At 35.2% G+C, this 13,933-nt stretch overlaps 1 protein-coding gene across 27 annotated transcripts in view; it reads right to left on the bottom strand.

Moving 5' to 3' along the window:
* Nucleotides 1–13,933, bottom strand: part of SUPT20H (SPT20 homolog, SAGA complex component) — a 35,605-nt gene that overhangs the window by 14,693 nt on the left and 6,979 nt on the right. For 15 of the 27 annotated variants that reach the window (XM_074567138.1, XM_074567198.1, XM_074567223.1 and 12 more), the window contains 10 exons: nucleotides 10,147–10,276; nucleotides 9,303–9,406; nucleotides 8,663–8,779; nucleotides 8,485–8,538; nucleotides 7,437–7,576; nucleotides 6,226–6,382; nucleotides 6,083–6,139; nucleotides 4,982–5,053; nucleotides 3,880–4,037; nucleotides 1,540–1,572 (listed from right to left, as the gene is read on the bottom strand). In XM_074567138.1, the coding sequence (XP_074423239.1) occupies nucleotides 1,540–1,572; nucleotides 3,880–4,037; nucleotides 4,982–5,053; nucleotides 6,083–6,139; nucleotides 6,226–6,382; nucleotides 7,437–7,576; nucleotides 8,485–8,538; nucleotides 8,663–8,779; nucleotides 9,303–9,406; nucleotides 10,147–10,276 (1,022 nt within the window). The remainder of the gene's footprint in view (nucleotides 1–1,539; nucleotides 1,573–3,879; nucleotides 4,038–4,981; nucleotides 5,054–6,082; nucleotides 6,140–6,225; nucleotides 6,383–7,436; nucleotides 7,577–8,484; nucleotides 8,539–8,662; nucleotides 8,780–9,302; nucleotides 9,407–10,146; nucleotides 10,277–13,933) is intronic. The other 12 variants (XM_074567163.1, XM_074567217.1, XM_074567250.1 and 9 more) reach the window with 1 other exon arrangement.

Raw genomic sequence — 13,933 nt, 5'->3', positions numbered from 1 at the left:
CAAGAACCAGTTATCACATCAGAAGTGATCACACTTCTCTGAGTACCAGGATAGACAGGTCTTACATTATGAGACTAACAAGCAGTGATGTATCCAGGAATTTAAAGCACCAACAGCATCAGGCAAACAAATTTAAAATACTGTTCTACCAAATCAAAATACTACAACTCTATTAATTTGAGTGAACTAAGTTGAGCAGAATATACAAAGTGACCTTGCAGACTTGAAAAATCAAGCTGAAGACCTGTTGTTGCTTATACTCTAAAAAGACTGAACCTCAATGAAAAACTGCTGGAATATTTCCATTAGCTTACACCTAAATGCAATGAATTATACTTTATTTTGGTATAGCATTGATTCAATATGCTGCTATGTGACAAGCAAGGGTCCCAAGATACACAGCAGAAAAAAGTGTGCGGTGTAATTTTTTCAGCAATTATGTTTTAGACTGCCTTAAAATTACAGTGGAATCAGATTAATAAAACGCCAAGTATTCAAAAATGTGGTCCTGCCCTCCTTCCTCTTCTACTGCTTCTTCTTGTCCTAGTCCCCAAAACCCAACTGCTTATTCTGATTGAGGAATTTGAGCAACCCAGTGGCAAACATGAGGAGGAAAGCAATCCCAGTTAAAACTAGACCCCTGTATTATTGTTGTTTTAGTTTTCAGCCAACCAATCCCCCAGCTCAGCACAAACAGCAAGAGTCTATCAGCCTGCAGGAGAAAATATAAGCAAAGAGTTTCTTGATCAAAATTATCTATTAAAACAAAGAACATTATTGATTTTTGACCAAATCAAGGACTAGTCTCCCTGCCGAGCCCATAAGAAGAGGGTGAGGGGGTAAGAGCTATGGCATGTACATCACCTCGAGGTCTCCTATGAAGGCACAAAACCACAAGCGGCTTTGACAGAGACTGCTTTTTAAAGGTTCTGTGGTCACATTCACAAAGAAACACAGTTATCTGTAATGTGATGCACACTGACAAACAGTTGAAGAAATAGTTATTTTGCTGCCTCAGTTATCCTAGAATTGCTACTCATTCTACAACTAATACATACTGGAAAACTGTTTTGTTACTTGCTTTTCTAAGAAAGCTGAATCAAGTAATGCACAGCACACAAAACAAAGTTGTATATCTACAAGTCCTAGATTACACTCAAAGTTCAAATGAACTATTTACATGATTGCTAATTTACCGCACAAAACGTCAAGATGAAATTCCTGCTAAATGCTCTCAGAATTTTATTATTGCCTGTGTAATCAAGAATAATCGTGCAAGTAACTGTAACAACATGACTGAAATTTAGGTGGTGGGACAAGCTGTATTCACATATTTACTTTCCTCTATTCTTCCCTACTTACTAAATATAGAAACTGCATACTCTATCCTACTTCCTGGTATAATGATGAATTCCTCCTATTTTCCTCATTTGACTGCATCTGTTTCTCAACCACTACGTGAGCAGTCGTAATGGCTAAAAAGAACAAAATCCATTATTTGGCACCAAACCAAATGGTTGTATTACTATATTAATTTACCTTTCAGCATCAGTCTTCGAACCAATAAGGAACCTGAAATGTAAAACGTATAATACATTTTCAGTCATGAATCAAACTAGAAGAACATATTTTTATAATCACAAAATTTTGAATGAATGTCAATGCTGCTCTTTTTTCACACCTGCTGAAAATACAATACTGTATCCTGTATTATTTAGTACTTGAAATACAAATTTGGCTTCATAACTGTAAATACAATATACACACGGTCTAATATGGTCTCCTTTAAGAGTAAATTGCCTAAAAAGCAAAAGACAGAATATGGAAGTTTCATATTATTTAAAAAATGGAAGTGAATAACTGCTACAAAATTGCTACTGTAAAAAGTACAAGAGAAAAGTTACATATAAATCAACACTTACACTGAAATATAAACCTAAGTGTCCTGTGGGTATGTCAAAACCAGCCCTACTTCTAAAATTTTAACAAATATTTAGTTTCCATTGTTTCATTTCACTTACACAAATTCCGATTCCTCATGACTTTCCAGAACTCCTAAATAAGTGTTTCTCTTTTGCTTAATACTTATGACTTGCAAACTCATTACTTCAGTGATTTTTTTTTTTTAAACACTACAGACCTTTTCTCCGTTTCCCTAGCTCAAAAACAATAAAAAAGCACATTGTTTTATTTTACAGCAGAACAACAAAAATGTCTTCTGCACCTTTTACTTCACATGATGTAGTTTCCTATTGAGGAATTATCCAGATTTTTATGAACTTTAACTGGTAATGTCTTAAAAATAATGGACTAGAGCCGTGATTTCCAAAAAAACCCAGGCATCTAATACCTGTAGATCCTTTTAATTCCCAGACTTACTACACAACTGTAAGGTAGCACTGCTATTCCAGGAAGATCAGTTCTAAGTATGTGTGCTGGTTTTGACTGGGATCAAGTTAAATTTCTTCATCGTAGCTTGTATGGGGCTATGTTTTGGATTTGTGCTAAAAACAGTGTTCATAATACAGGGATGTTTTTGTTACTGCTGAGCAGTGCTTAGACAGAGTCAAGGCTTTTTCTGCTTCTCACCCCAATGCATCAATGAGCAGGCTGGGGGGGGGGAGGCAGGGAATGAGGATGGACAAGAAGTTGAGAGGGGACACAGCCGGGACAGTTGACCCCAAATGACCAAAGGGATATTCCATACCATTGGACGTCATGCTGAGCAATAAAAAGCTGGGGGAAGAAGGAGGAAGGGGGGACGTTTTGAGTTACAGAATTTGTCGTCTTAAGTAACCGCTACACATGATGGAGCGCTGCTTTCCTGGAGATGGTTGAACACCCTGATGGGAAGTAGTGAATGAATTTATTGTTTTGCTTTGCTTGCATTTGCGGCTTTTGCTTTACCTATTAAACTGTCTTTATCTCAAGCCATGAGTTTTCTCCCTTTCACCCTTACAAATCTCTTCCCCCCTGTCCCACCGGTGAAACGGGGGGGCACAGGGAATGAGCAAGTGGCTGCGTGGTGCTTAGCTGCCAATTAGGGTTAAACCATGACAGTGTGGAAACAAACAGTAAATAGCTCAGTCTAGGGAGAAAACATCCTGAGTATTAAGAAGATTTTAAGAAAAAATAAGATAGGAATTATGTACTAGACAATAAAATTAACTTTCATTAAGAGAACCAAAGTTTGCTCAGGCTCACTGCTCCTTGCCTTACTGAAATTTACAGGGTCTATTCTGCTGCACAGGTTCCTCCATACAAAGAATCTGGTACACAACAAAAACAGCCCAGAAGAGAGAATCTCTGTAGAACAACAGCCAACAGCAGCAGGTCCAAAACAATTCAAGATGACAAAGCTTCTTAAGAGCTCAGGTTTTAATTCATGATTTATTTAGCCCAAATTTTTTTGAGTAAGAGTAAACAATATAATGGAGTCTTACGTTTTCACAGCATCAGGCAAATTTTGACAATGATCAAAACAATAAGCAATACTGAAAGAGTGATAAAAATATCTTATGGTGTCTCCACTATTTGAGCTGTTGGGTTTTTTTGTTTGTTTTTTAAAATCGATGGCTTTTTTTGTTGTTTTGTTTTTTATACAATATATCTTTAAAAGATAAGACAATATATCTCTAAAAGAACATGTGGGTTTGACATAAAAGTACATTTAAGATATGATGGTTGCTTGAACACATTTTGTTATTTTTTTTTTTTTTGGTTAAAAAAATGTTAGCTTCATTAGCTGAATTTAAAAAACCCAACCTCTTAAATCAGTTTTCCAGCTCTAGAGTATTTTTATGACTGAAAGTGATAAGTAATGTTTGTCTTCCTTCATCTATTAGGTTATAGCACAGTTCAAATGAACACGCAACTTACTGTGATGGAGTTAATAGGTTGTCATTTTCCTCATCACCTTTGAGTGTCTGAATTTTACCATAGTACAAGGGATTGCCAAGAGACTGAAAAATGGTCAGTTTTGTTTTTTGAAGCTGGTTACCCACTTCACATTCAAACACATAATCATCTTTTATTTCCTAAAAAGAAAGAACAAAATAACCAAATACGTCTTGAACAAGTGGTAACAGAAATAGCTAGTAAAGTACGCCAGTTCTACACAATACAGTAAGAAAAACTCTGTAAGAATGGGTGCATTATCTAAAATGAAAGTGATTTGAATATCTAAAGGGATGAGAAGAAAAAGAGTTTACCAGCTTTTAAAACACAAAAATATTGCAAACCCTATACAATCATGTTAGATATGGAAAGGCAGACTGGGTAAACATATATAGAAAGTTTTATATAAATTATGACAATGCAAAAAAATGTTGCAAGTAGAACACTGGAGATGAAGATTAAGTTCTATGGGAAAGTATTACTTTTTGCCAATATGAAACTACAAAGACATTGTGATAGATGCCGTTAATAAAGATTAATTCTTTGTCATTTCAGAGGAAAGTTATTACAAATTGATTTATGGCTAATTATATTAAATGACTACTACTTATCAAATCATGTAATTTGTGCCAAAAATCTTAAGGTTCAACTTAAACATTGCAGAAAGAGCTTTTTGTAAGAGGTATTTAATATTACTTAATCTCTTTCCAAATTTAATATTTTAACAGAAGCTCTTTTCAATCAATCTTTGAGAATTTGAGTGAAGAAAGCAATTTGTTGAGCAGAGTACTGCCCTCCATAACTTATTATGCTTTCTTTACTATACAGGCTATACAGGAACAGCACATATTACTTGGGAGATTAAAGTTGCTTTTCCTTGGATTTCTGGAAAACCTGAGGAAATTACAAGACTGATCCCATGCATACTGCACTGTATGAAATTACAAGTGTCTGTGGTAATCTTTCTGTGTCTATATAACACATGGAAGATTAAATTGGGGGAGGGAAGACTATTCCCACATTACTTTAATTTTGATGAAATACTAGAGACACAGAAGTTTGGCCAAAGGTCTAAACTACTCACATGGGCTGGCCAGACAGTTGGTTGCGAGTCATCAGGCTTGATAGACTTTTCCACTTTGGCATATTTTTCCACCTTAAAGAAAATGGAGATATCAAAAAAAGAGAGAACAACAGTCATATTGGGCCAGAGTTAAAACAAATCTAGCAGAGTTTCTTGTTTTTAACAGTGGCTCACATGACAGTCTTTAAAAGCAAGTGCAAGAAACAGACTGTATAACATCCCCCTTTGTGTTATGCATTCAGAAAAACTGAATTGGAGAACCTTCAGAACCTTACTAAATTTATTCTGTTACACCATATTTGCTATGTTAAACTTAACAAGAGTGTGAAGCACGGCTTAAGATTACAGATTGAAATCACTGCCTGCAATGTGGAATGGTTAAGAAACTTCACAACACCAGTAACGCCTAAAGACTCTGATTAGGTCAGGTACAACCCTGTTGAAGTGCAAAGGGAGAGAAGGTTTGTACAAACTTACAACATCATTTCATGTGTAATGCGCACTCTGGCCAGCCCTATTAAGTCCAAAGCTACAATCTTGTCTAGTCTACTAAGTCCCTTCTCTATGCTAGTACTATGCGTTTTGGCAGTGCCAGAAACTGAGAACACGAAGAGTCCTTAAGAGAAGAATGCACGCAGAGTGATTGGAAGAATTCACAACTAGAACTCTCATATAAAAAATTAAACTATTGAAAATATTATGTCCTGTAGTATCATAACATGTCAAAAAAGAGGAATTGCTACCAAGCTGACAAGTGACTACTTTTTAAATAATTTCCTTACCTCATCTCTTTTTCTATTTGTTATATTATCAGACAACTTCAAATAGACCTGTGTGCATCGAACCCACAGATGAACAATATTTAAGGTCTGTTTGCACTGTTCATCTCATCCAAACTATCATGTTACAATGGCAATGTATTCCAATGTGGTTTGGCTTGAGCTTATACCTTACAGTACAGAAAACCCATTTTAAACATTAAAGTCACTCTCACTTTTTAAAGGTCATTCTTTGATATTGGATGCTCTTTAGTCACTTCTTCATACCATACAACATTCAATACAATTGCTACTGATTGCTAATAGTATCAACTGGACTTACATCCACTTCAGAAGGTGCAGTCAAATAGCAAGGGTTCTGTTTCCACATATCTACGCACTGGAAGATGAAAAAGCAGTATTAATGTACTAAATGTTTTAAATAAATAGTTAGAAGTATACCCACCCATGTCTCAGAACACTTACATTTCCAGCTTTAGAAATTTTGAGGTCATACTGCTGGGCTCCTTTCCTCTCCTTTCTTTTCTGTAAGTAGTCAAGTAGTCTGAGCTGAGGTGGAGTTGAATAGTGAGCTACTTCCTGCTGTCTGTTCAGAGACGACCTTGAGTACCTTTTGAAGCACCTACGGTAAAATGACAGATAAGCTTGTAAAAGCATCAAAACGAAATTCCCCATGGCCTGTGTACGAACACAAAAATATGCAGGGAAATGCTTACTTTGAGGCTAAAAGTCATTCAAAATTGCTGTTCTGGATTACAACGTATAACTCAAACTCTTGATTTCATATTTTTTAAAAATATTAGTATTCTGTTTGTGTGTTTCAGCAATCCAAATGGGGTTATTTTTGAAATGCATAATTGAAGTACATTGTCAAAATGAGTAATTAACTCAAAAGTTGCCAGGCTAAAAATATTTGTGTATTATCATAGATTTCAGTTCTGTCAAAAGATAGATGTTCTACTTATGTAACTATAAACACAGTAACTACCTTCCATTCTTTGTCTCAAGCCAAACCCATTGGTACATTAATGCTGTTCTGGACATCCATTTAACACCTTTGCCTATTTTTCTAGTGGAAAGTTTGTTGACCACGAAGTTCTAATTTTAAGGACAGCTTGATCAATTTCACCATTTATACTTTTTTAGACATTACCACTGATTGTACATCAGCATAGTATTTCAATGCAAAGTTAGTTTTAAATATTTCAGTAATTCTGACAGGCCATTAGTACATTTTCATTCTACAGAGTGAATGCAACTCTTTTAGGAGCTTTTAACAAATCAAAGACCAATATAACCCATTTATATATTTTACATTACTGAGCAGCCATCTGACTCATCTTACACCTGAATTATGCAAAAAACCCAACAAACCACCAGAATCAAAACTGCAATACTGTATTATGGTAAGAAAATAATATATATACACACATTCTTTTGATATACCAAAATAAGCATATTATAGTATCTACTATTAATACAGTTCAATATTGAGTACTTAAAAATAAGATATCATTTCTTGACTGTTACTCATATTCCTAATTTTTAAGTAGATATTACTTTAAGCACTGCATATGAGAAACAAAATTTTCACATAAAGCATTGCTTATATTTTCCTTTGAAACACTTCATAAAATTTCAAAGGAAGCCTCAACACACTTCTCATTGAAAACTACCGTTTCATGGGGCGAGTGTTCATCTTCTGCTTGTTGTACAGGAGTCTATTTGTAGTACAGGTCACTGCTATTGAAGGATCAAGACACAAAGGCTCTGCTGTAGCCAAAATAAGTTGGCTCTCAAGTAGGAGTTTGTCCTCCTGTAATATACACAGCTATTAATAAATGTAAAAATATGAAGACTTTTACATTAATTGAATATACCTATGCATACGTGCACATTATCTTAAAGAAAACTGAAAAAATTGTGTGGGGATAGACAACAAAAGAAAATATTCAACAGTCAAGTATCACTAACCATTATTTTGAATTACAGAGCTTTGGGTGGGGTTTCCAATAGGAAAAGAAATCCTTCTGAAAAATAGATGGCATGTTCTGGTTTTTTCGTTTGTATTCTCTTTGTTCATTTTAAACACAGTACACTAGTGGCAATGAAATACATTTTCTGTCAGTGATTTATATTGATGGCCTGTCAGTCAGTGCCATAAAGATGATCTACCCAGGACTTTAGATTACAATTTCAAAAGTATTTGAACAGGAAATACAAACAAACACATTGAGTACACCATGCTATTCAGTATTTAACTAACTATAACTGTACAACTGTAGTTACTTAGGATTCTCTTTATTGTAACAGTATCAACAGCAAAATGATGCTAGAGGAGCAATTGCGTCATTAGACTCCAGCTGCTGTTCTGGGGACAAATGCTGAAGAGGAATGAAGTAAGGTAAACTAGTTAAGAGTAACTCCAATACTGTCATTCTGCATTACAAAAAATTAAGGTCTGGTTCTACAAAACTTTCAGCAAACCCTATTGTTTTCTATGACATCTTGTGGGTAGATGCTATTAACAAGTTACTTTGGCAACTCTCGGTAGCATATCCTGTGCAGCACTATGCACATCACTGACAGTTTAAATTAAACAAAAATATGATCAGTTTTGTTTATCAGCTTTTATTGCAGAAATTAATTAATAATTTAAAGAAATTTTATTTTATTGTGTATCTACCACATCACCGCAAAGTTTTAAAATAACTACTAACCCACCTGTGTCCATTTGTGGTTGTCACTTGTTATAGAATGCACATCACAAATTAAAGTCTGAGGAGGAAGACATAATGGTAATTAGCTTTCAACTAAATAATAGGATTTCTTAACATATGTTCAGTAACAGCTCATATCCAGTCTACTGTTACAGTGAGGAATGACTTAAACCAGTTCTTACCTGCATTGTAGGACGCAAAAGAATGTGCTTGCTTTGGTACGTTGGAGATTTCATGTTACCAGACTGCCTATAGTCACGTATTTCTGCTATGACACATCCACAATGAAAAATATTAACCTAGTTGAAACAAAATACAAAAAAACCCTTGTAAACAAACATTTACCAATCTGCCTCAGCCCCTGCCGCCAAAACCAAGTTTGTAATATATCATTTAATATTCAGCGACACTACGAATAACACTAATCACTAATTTTAATCAGACCAGTGGTCTTTACTACATACATAAACATACCTAAAACACAATCTCCAAATGTACTGTTTTCATATGCCAGCAATGCAGTTTTAAGAAATTCCCATATCAAGTATTTCATAATGACAAAGAACAGAAGATATTTTGCTAGAACACAGAAGTTGTTTGGCAGCCTTTATCATAGCAAACTCTATTCTATACCCTTGTCCCCAGCATTTTTTTTTTTCCTATATATCAATAAAATTTTTATTTGGCATATTAAGTATTACAGTTCCAAATGCACAAGTATTTTACATCTTATGGTTGGAATCACTTAATTGAAGCATTCAAAAAGTCAAGGTTTATCTGGGTACAAAACATAAATTCATTTTGAAAACAAAACTTTCAAACCTGAGATTTTTCTAAAAGATCAACCAAAATAGGTGGTAGCTCCTCTGCATCCAAATATTCAAGCAGCTCTCCTTCCTCATAAGGCAGCCGAATGGTCTCGGAATCTGAATTTAAACAAAACATACTGCTTTTCTTTTGCCTTTCAAATTCAAATTTTAACAACATGAAACATAAAACAAGCTTGCCACAGGAAAAAGCAGTGCCAGTGGAAACAGGCAATTTTATTTGCATAGTATTTTTTTTTTTACATCCATTTCTGTTCCCAGGGCTTGATTTTGCTCTTATTGTACCAGAGGGCAACACGCCTTTATAGTTCAATGAGACAAAATTTTTGCTCCCAGCTGATACACTATATGCTCTTATTGCACATCGTAGTACCAGTAGCATGAAGATGCAACTTAACTGGAGCACAGATGCATTTATCATAGAATAGTTTGGGATGAAAGGGACCTTTAAAGGTCATCTAGTCCAACCCCCTGCAATGAGCAGGGACATCTTCAACTAGCATTTAGTCAAACCCAGGTTGAGAAAGCAGTGAAAGAAACAATTTAGCAGGAGCCTGAAGCGAGAGAAACTCAGATAAGCAACTCAGGAGGCCAAGGGGGAAGAAAAGAATGGAAGGCTCTCAAAAAGACCCATATTTACTGATTTACACCGTTTAGAGACCGCTTCTGAGCGCCTCACATCTTTATGCAAATTTTTAGTTCAAGTACAGTTGTGTTTGGGTTTTTTTTTCCACAAGGGATTATGCTAGAAGTGAAATGGTTAAAGGTAAGCAACAATATATTCTAACTATTAATAGAGCATTCTGAGTATTTTTAGAAATAAATAGCAAAAATATTACCTGAACCATTTTTTCCCCTGAGCATAAGTGAATAACCCTCATTTCCCGGATAGAGGTTCACTACCAGACATGACAACGTCTCCTGCATAACCAGCTTCTCAAGTAAATTCACATTTCGTCTCAGCTTCTGCTTTAAAAGTAAACATTGCTTATGAACATAATACTATCAAGTAATTAGTAGCAATAAAAACAATTGCTAGAATATGAGTACTATTTAGATTAATGTTGAAGTATACAACAAGCCCAGTTAAATTTAATTGTATTGTATTCAGCAGAGTAGATTCATTATGTATTATTATACATACAGATTTTTTTTTAAAAAATAACTCATTTAAATTAAAAGAAAACCTTGAATTATAAGTCCACAGACAACACAGTTAACAAGAATCACCCTATGCTACAATGTTGTAAATCTACAGTGCACTATTATTTCTATCATTTCTATAAGCACCATTCATACCATCAGTTATACCCCTATACATTGTTTTACAACAACAAAATATTTAGTACTTTCAAATATTCTTAACAGAAGCACGTGTTTCTTTCCAGGATCAAAATACTAAATTACAGCATTTGGAAGCTTTCTTAATTGCATTGCCTAGTCTGTATTTGCTGAAATCTGATCCAGCATCTGCAGAGACTATTCCCTTTTTTAATTGTAAGAATGATCTTTTCCATGAGAACAGATTTTTTAAATTAATTAGTACATTTCAAAGACCCCATGTACACCCTACAAATTTAAACATTTGAAAAGTCCCCCAAGAACTTAAAACAATGAATTCTAAACCGCAGATAATTTTACACCTTCTGGTTGGAGGATAGATTTCATAGCCGAATAACAGGTCTAGGTGGAGCCATTCACTGGAAGGTAACTCTAGCACTGACTGTCCAACTACACATTTCATATAGACCCAACGAAGTAGTAGTGGGCTCTCTCTTTCTGAACAAATTTATATTTCTAGAGATATTGGGAAGACAGAAAGCAGAATCATCACTTGTAGGGGAACTGTTCCTAAGAGACAAGTATTGAAAACAAACCCCCAAATCCCACAGCAATATAATGCAGCAGATCATTTTAACAGGTATGCAGAAAAAAGGAGGAAAATCTTTTTCATCTCCTGCTACATTGTTTTGGAACCATTGCCTAAAGTTAACTCTTCCCCATGGATCATGAACTATGGTGACTACATCCTACCGCCTTTTACAGTTTAGAACTTGTGTAAAATAACACAAGGAAAAGGACAAAGTAGCACATAAATCCTGGAGAATTAATGAGGAAAGAGCTGGAGGAGCAGGGGAGAATAAGAAAACAAGCCATAGTCAACAGTAAAGGTAGAGACTACTCAGGAAAGCCAGTTCCTCATATAGGACTCTGGTGATGCAGCCCATTATGCAAAATGTTAATAGTCCTATTAACAATCCCCTACATCTACCACCAAACAAGAGACTGCACATGCGTTGCTTCAATTTTCAGGCACATTGCTGAGTAGGGGATAGAGCTGTTGGGCTTTCACTTTAACACAGTAATTGCCATTGGAGAGCAAAGTCAACACTCAGCTACTCTGACATCTTTTCTCTTAAGAATTGAGATATTGTCATCTTTTGATGGAAAAGTTCTTTCTCAGTGTTGGATAGATTAATACTTTCATATTTAGTTATGCAATGGCATTAGGAGGACAGAAAGGAATATGAGAATTCTTTAAGAGTTGATTGAAAAAAGGATCATCAGGTTATGTAACAGAGTTTAAGAAGAAATTAATTATTTATACTAAAGTTATATTTAAAAATAAGAAAGAAAGCAATAAAAACACGCACAACCGAATTCCATTCCTCTATCATTGGGACAGAACTAATACTGCTTCTAGAAGTTGTTACTAATAATACTGTTAACATTTCTAATTCAACTTCTCTATTTTCATGAGCTGAAGAAAAAGGATTATTCAATTAAGGGCATTATTCCGTCCAAAATACAGGCACTGAATAATTTATACTAATTAGTAACCACTCACAGAATTTCTTAATAAACAGTTCATCTTTTTCCCCCAGAAATTTGTCTACACATGCAAGAAATAGCCATGAGATTTATTTTTATGGAAGGCCTCTGCTCCTTAAACCCCTCATAAGTAAAATATATAATGGTAATTCAATTGTAAAAGTAATTAAATTATGTTATTCACATCACTCTCTAGTTTAAACTTATTTGGTGAATGACATGTTAGTTTTAACTTCTAGGTTTTGTTCAATAATAGTTGGCCAGTTATGGCTTGGGGTTTTTTTTGGCTTGTTTCATTTTTTGAAGGGTTAGGATGTTTAAGGGGGAAGACAGGTAAAGGAAAGAAGAGAGGACAATAACACAGGCCTAAGAACATTTTTGACACTGCATTCATATTACTTGAACTTCTTAAGACATATTCTAAGCACATTTTAAAATACAAAGCCTCTCTAAGACACTGGAGTAAATTGGCATTTTAAGTACAAGCATTTAAATAAGCAGGTAAAGTTACGTTTAACTAAGCATGAAAAATTTTTATGACTACAAAAATCAGCTTTCTCCTTTGAGCTGGCTATTAGAGATACTAGCTCAGAGCTGATATTAAGCATTAGCTCAGGTGTTGTCTGGAAAGATTTTAAAGATCAAGGAGCAGCCTGAGGTGTATTACATTTCTTAAGTGTTCATTGCAGTATATCGCAAGAGTTCAGACACCAAGCAACTAGGCCAGTTATACCGCTCTGTTACACCAGCTAAAACTCCTAACCCTCTCTGACTTCATCCACAGAAAAGCAGCGCTTCCCCCTCCTGAACACGCACCGCAGTGACTGTGTGATGGCTGGGAAGCAGCACGGAGAAGGCACAGGCGCTTTCTTATGCTCCCAGTGACTTCTGATGACTACCATTGAATAAAGAATACTGAGTACTCCTGCCAAAAAGGATTGAAGTAGTGATTTTATGCTATGTTTGTTACTCCTCTGTCCTTGGCCATAAGTGAAATGTTAATTTTAATACCTACTCCTCCAACAGTGCACCAGTGTTACACAAAATTACGATTTTATCTTTACCATGACTGCTTTTCTTGGCCCTCACTGTAGCATCTTACATCACTTTTCCCACTCACCTTTATGACTGAAAAGCTGGTTAGAAAACATAAAATAAAGAGGTCACCTCCATAAAAAAGCTCCTGTTGCTATTTACTACATCTCTGTGAAATGGAAGTCTAAAACAACTACCCCAGGTTCTTCCCTTGACTTTAACACTTTTCCTTAATCCCAGCACCACTTTGCAAAGGTATAAAAGATGCACCTTAGAAGGTACAATTTTGTCTTCACTTCAATAGAACTATTAACTATTTGAAAACTAACTTCACGAACAACACTAAACATCGTTCTTTTAGGAAGCAGAAAAAACAAAGTGGAGTTTTTTATACATTGACTGAAAAATAAAACCTAACTCGATAAAACAACTTGAGGAAGCATCAGTTTTTGGTTACAAAATACAAGGAATAAACTCAAGCCTAAAGACGTCTATGACCTAGCCGAACCAAATCAGATCCCAACAGAAGACTGCAACTCATAATTAAGTATACCTCCACTAGGATGTAACTGGCTGTGTCAATCTTTAGGCTGACATTTTAATAGAGACTAGTATTAACGCAGCTCATAAAGACAAAGGCCATGCAGCCTCTGTAGTGGAAGCAAGAAAACATTTGTTTCATAAGTAACACCTAAGGTAAGTTTTTGCAGATCAAACCTCAGGAATACTGTGGTCTGAACAAAGTCTGATTGTTTCACC

This window comes from Larus michahellis, chromosome 1 (assembly GCF_964199755.1).
Source record: "Larus michahellis chromosome 1, bLarMic1.1, whole genome shotgun sequence".
NCBI lineage: Eukaryota > Metazoa > Chordata > Aves > Charadriiformes > Laridae > Larus > Larus michahellis.
This window is presented reverse-complemented; position numbering and strand designations above follow the sequence as displayed.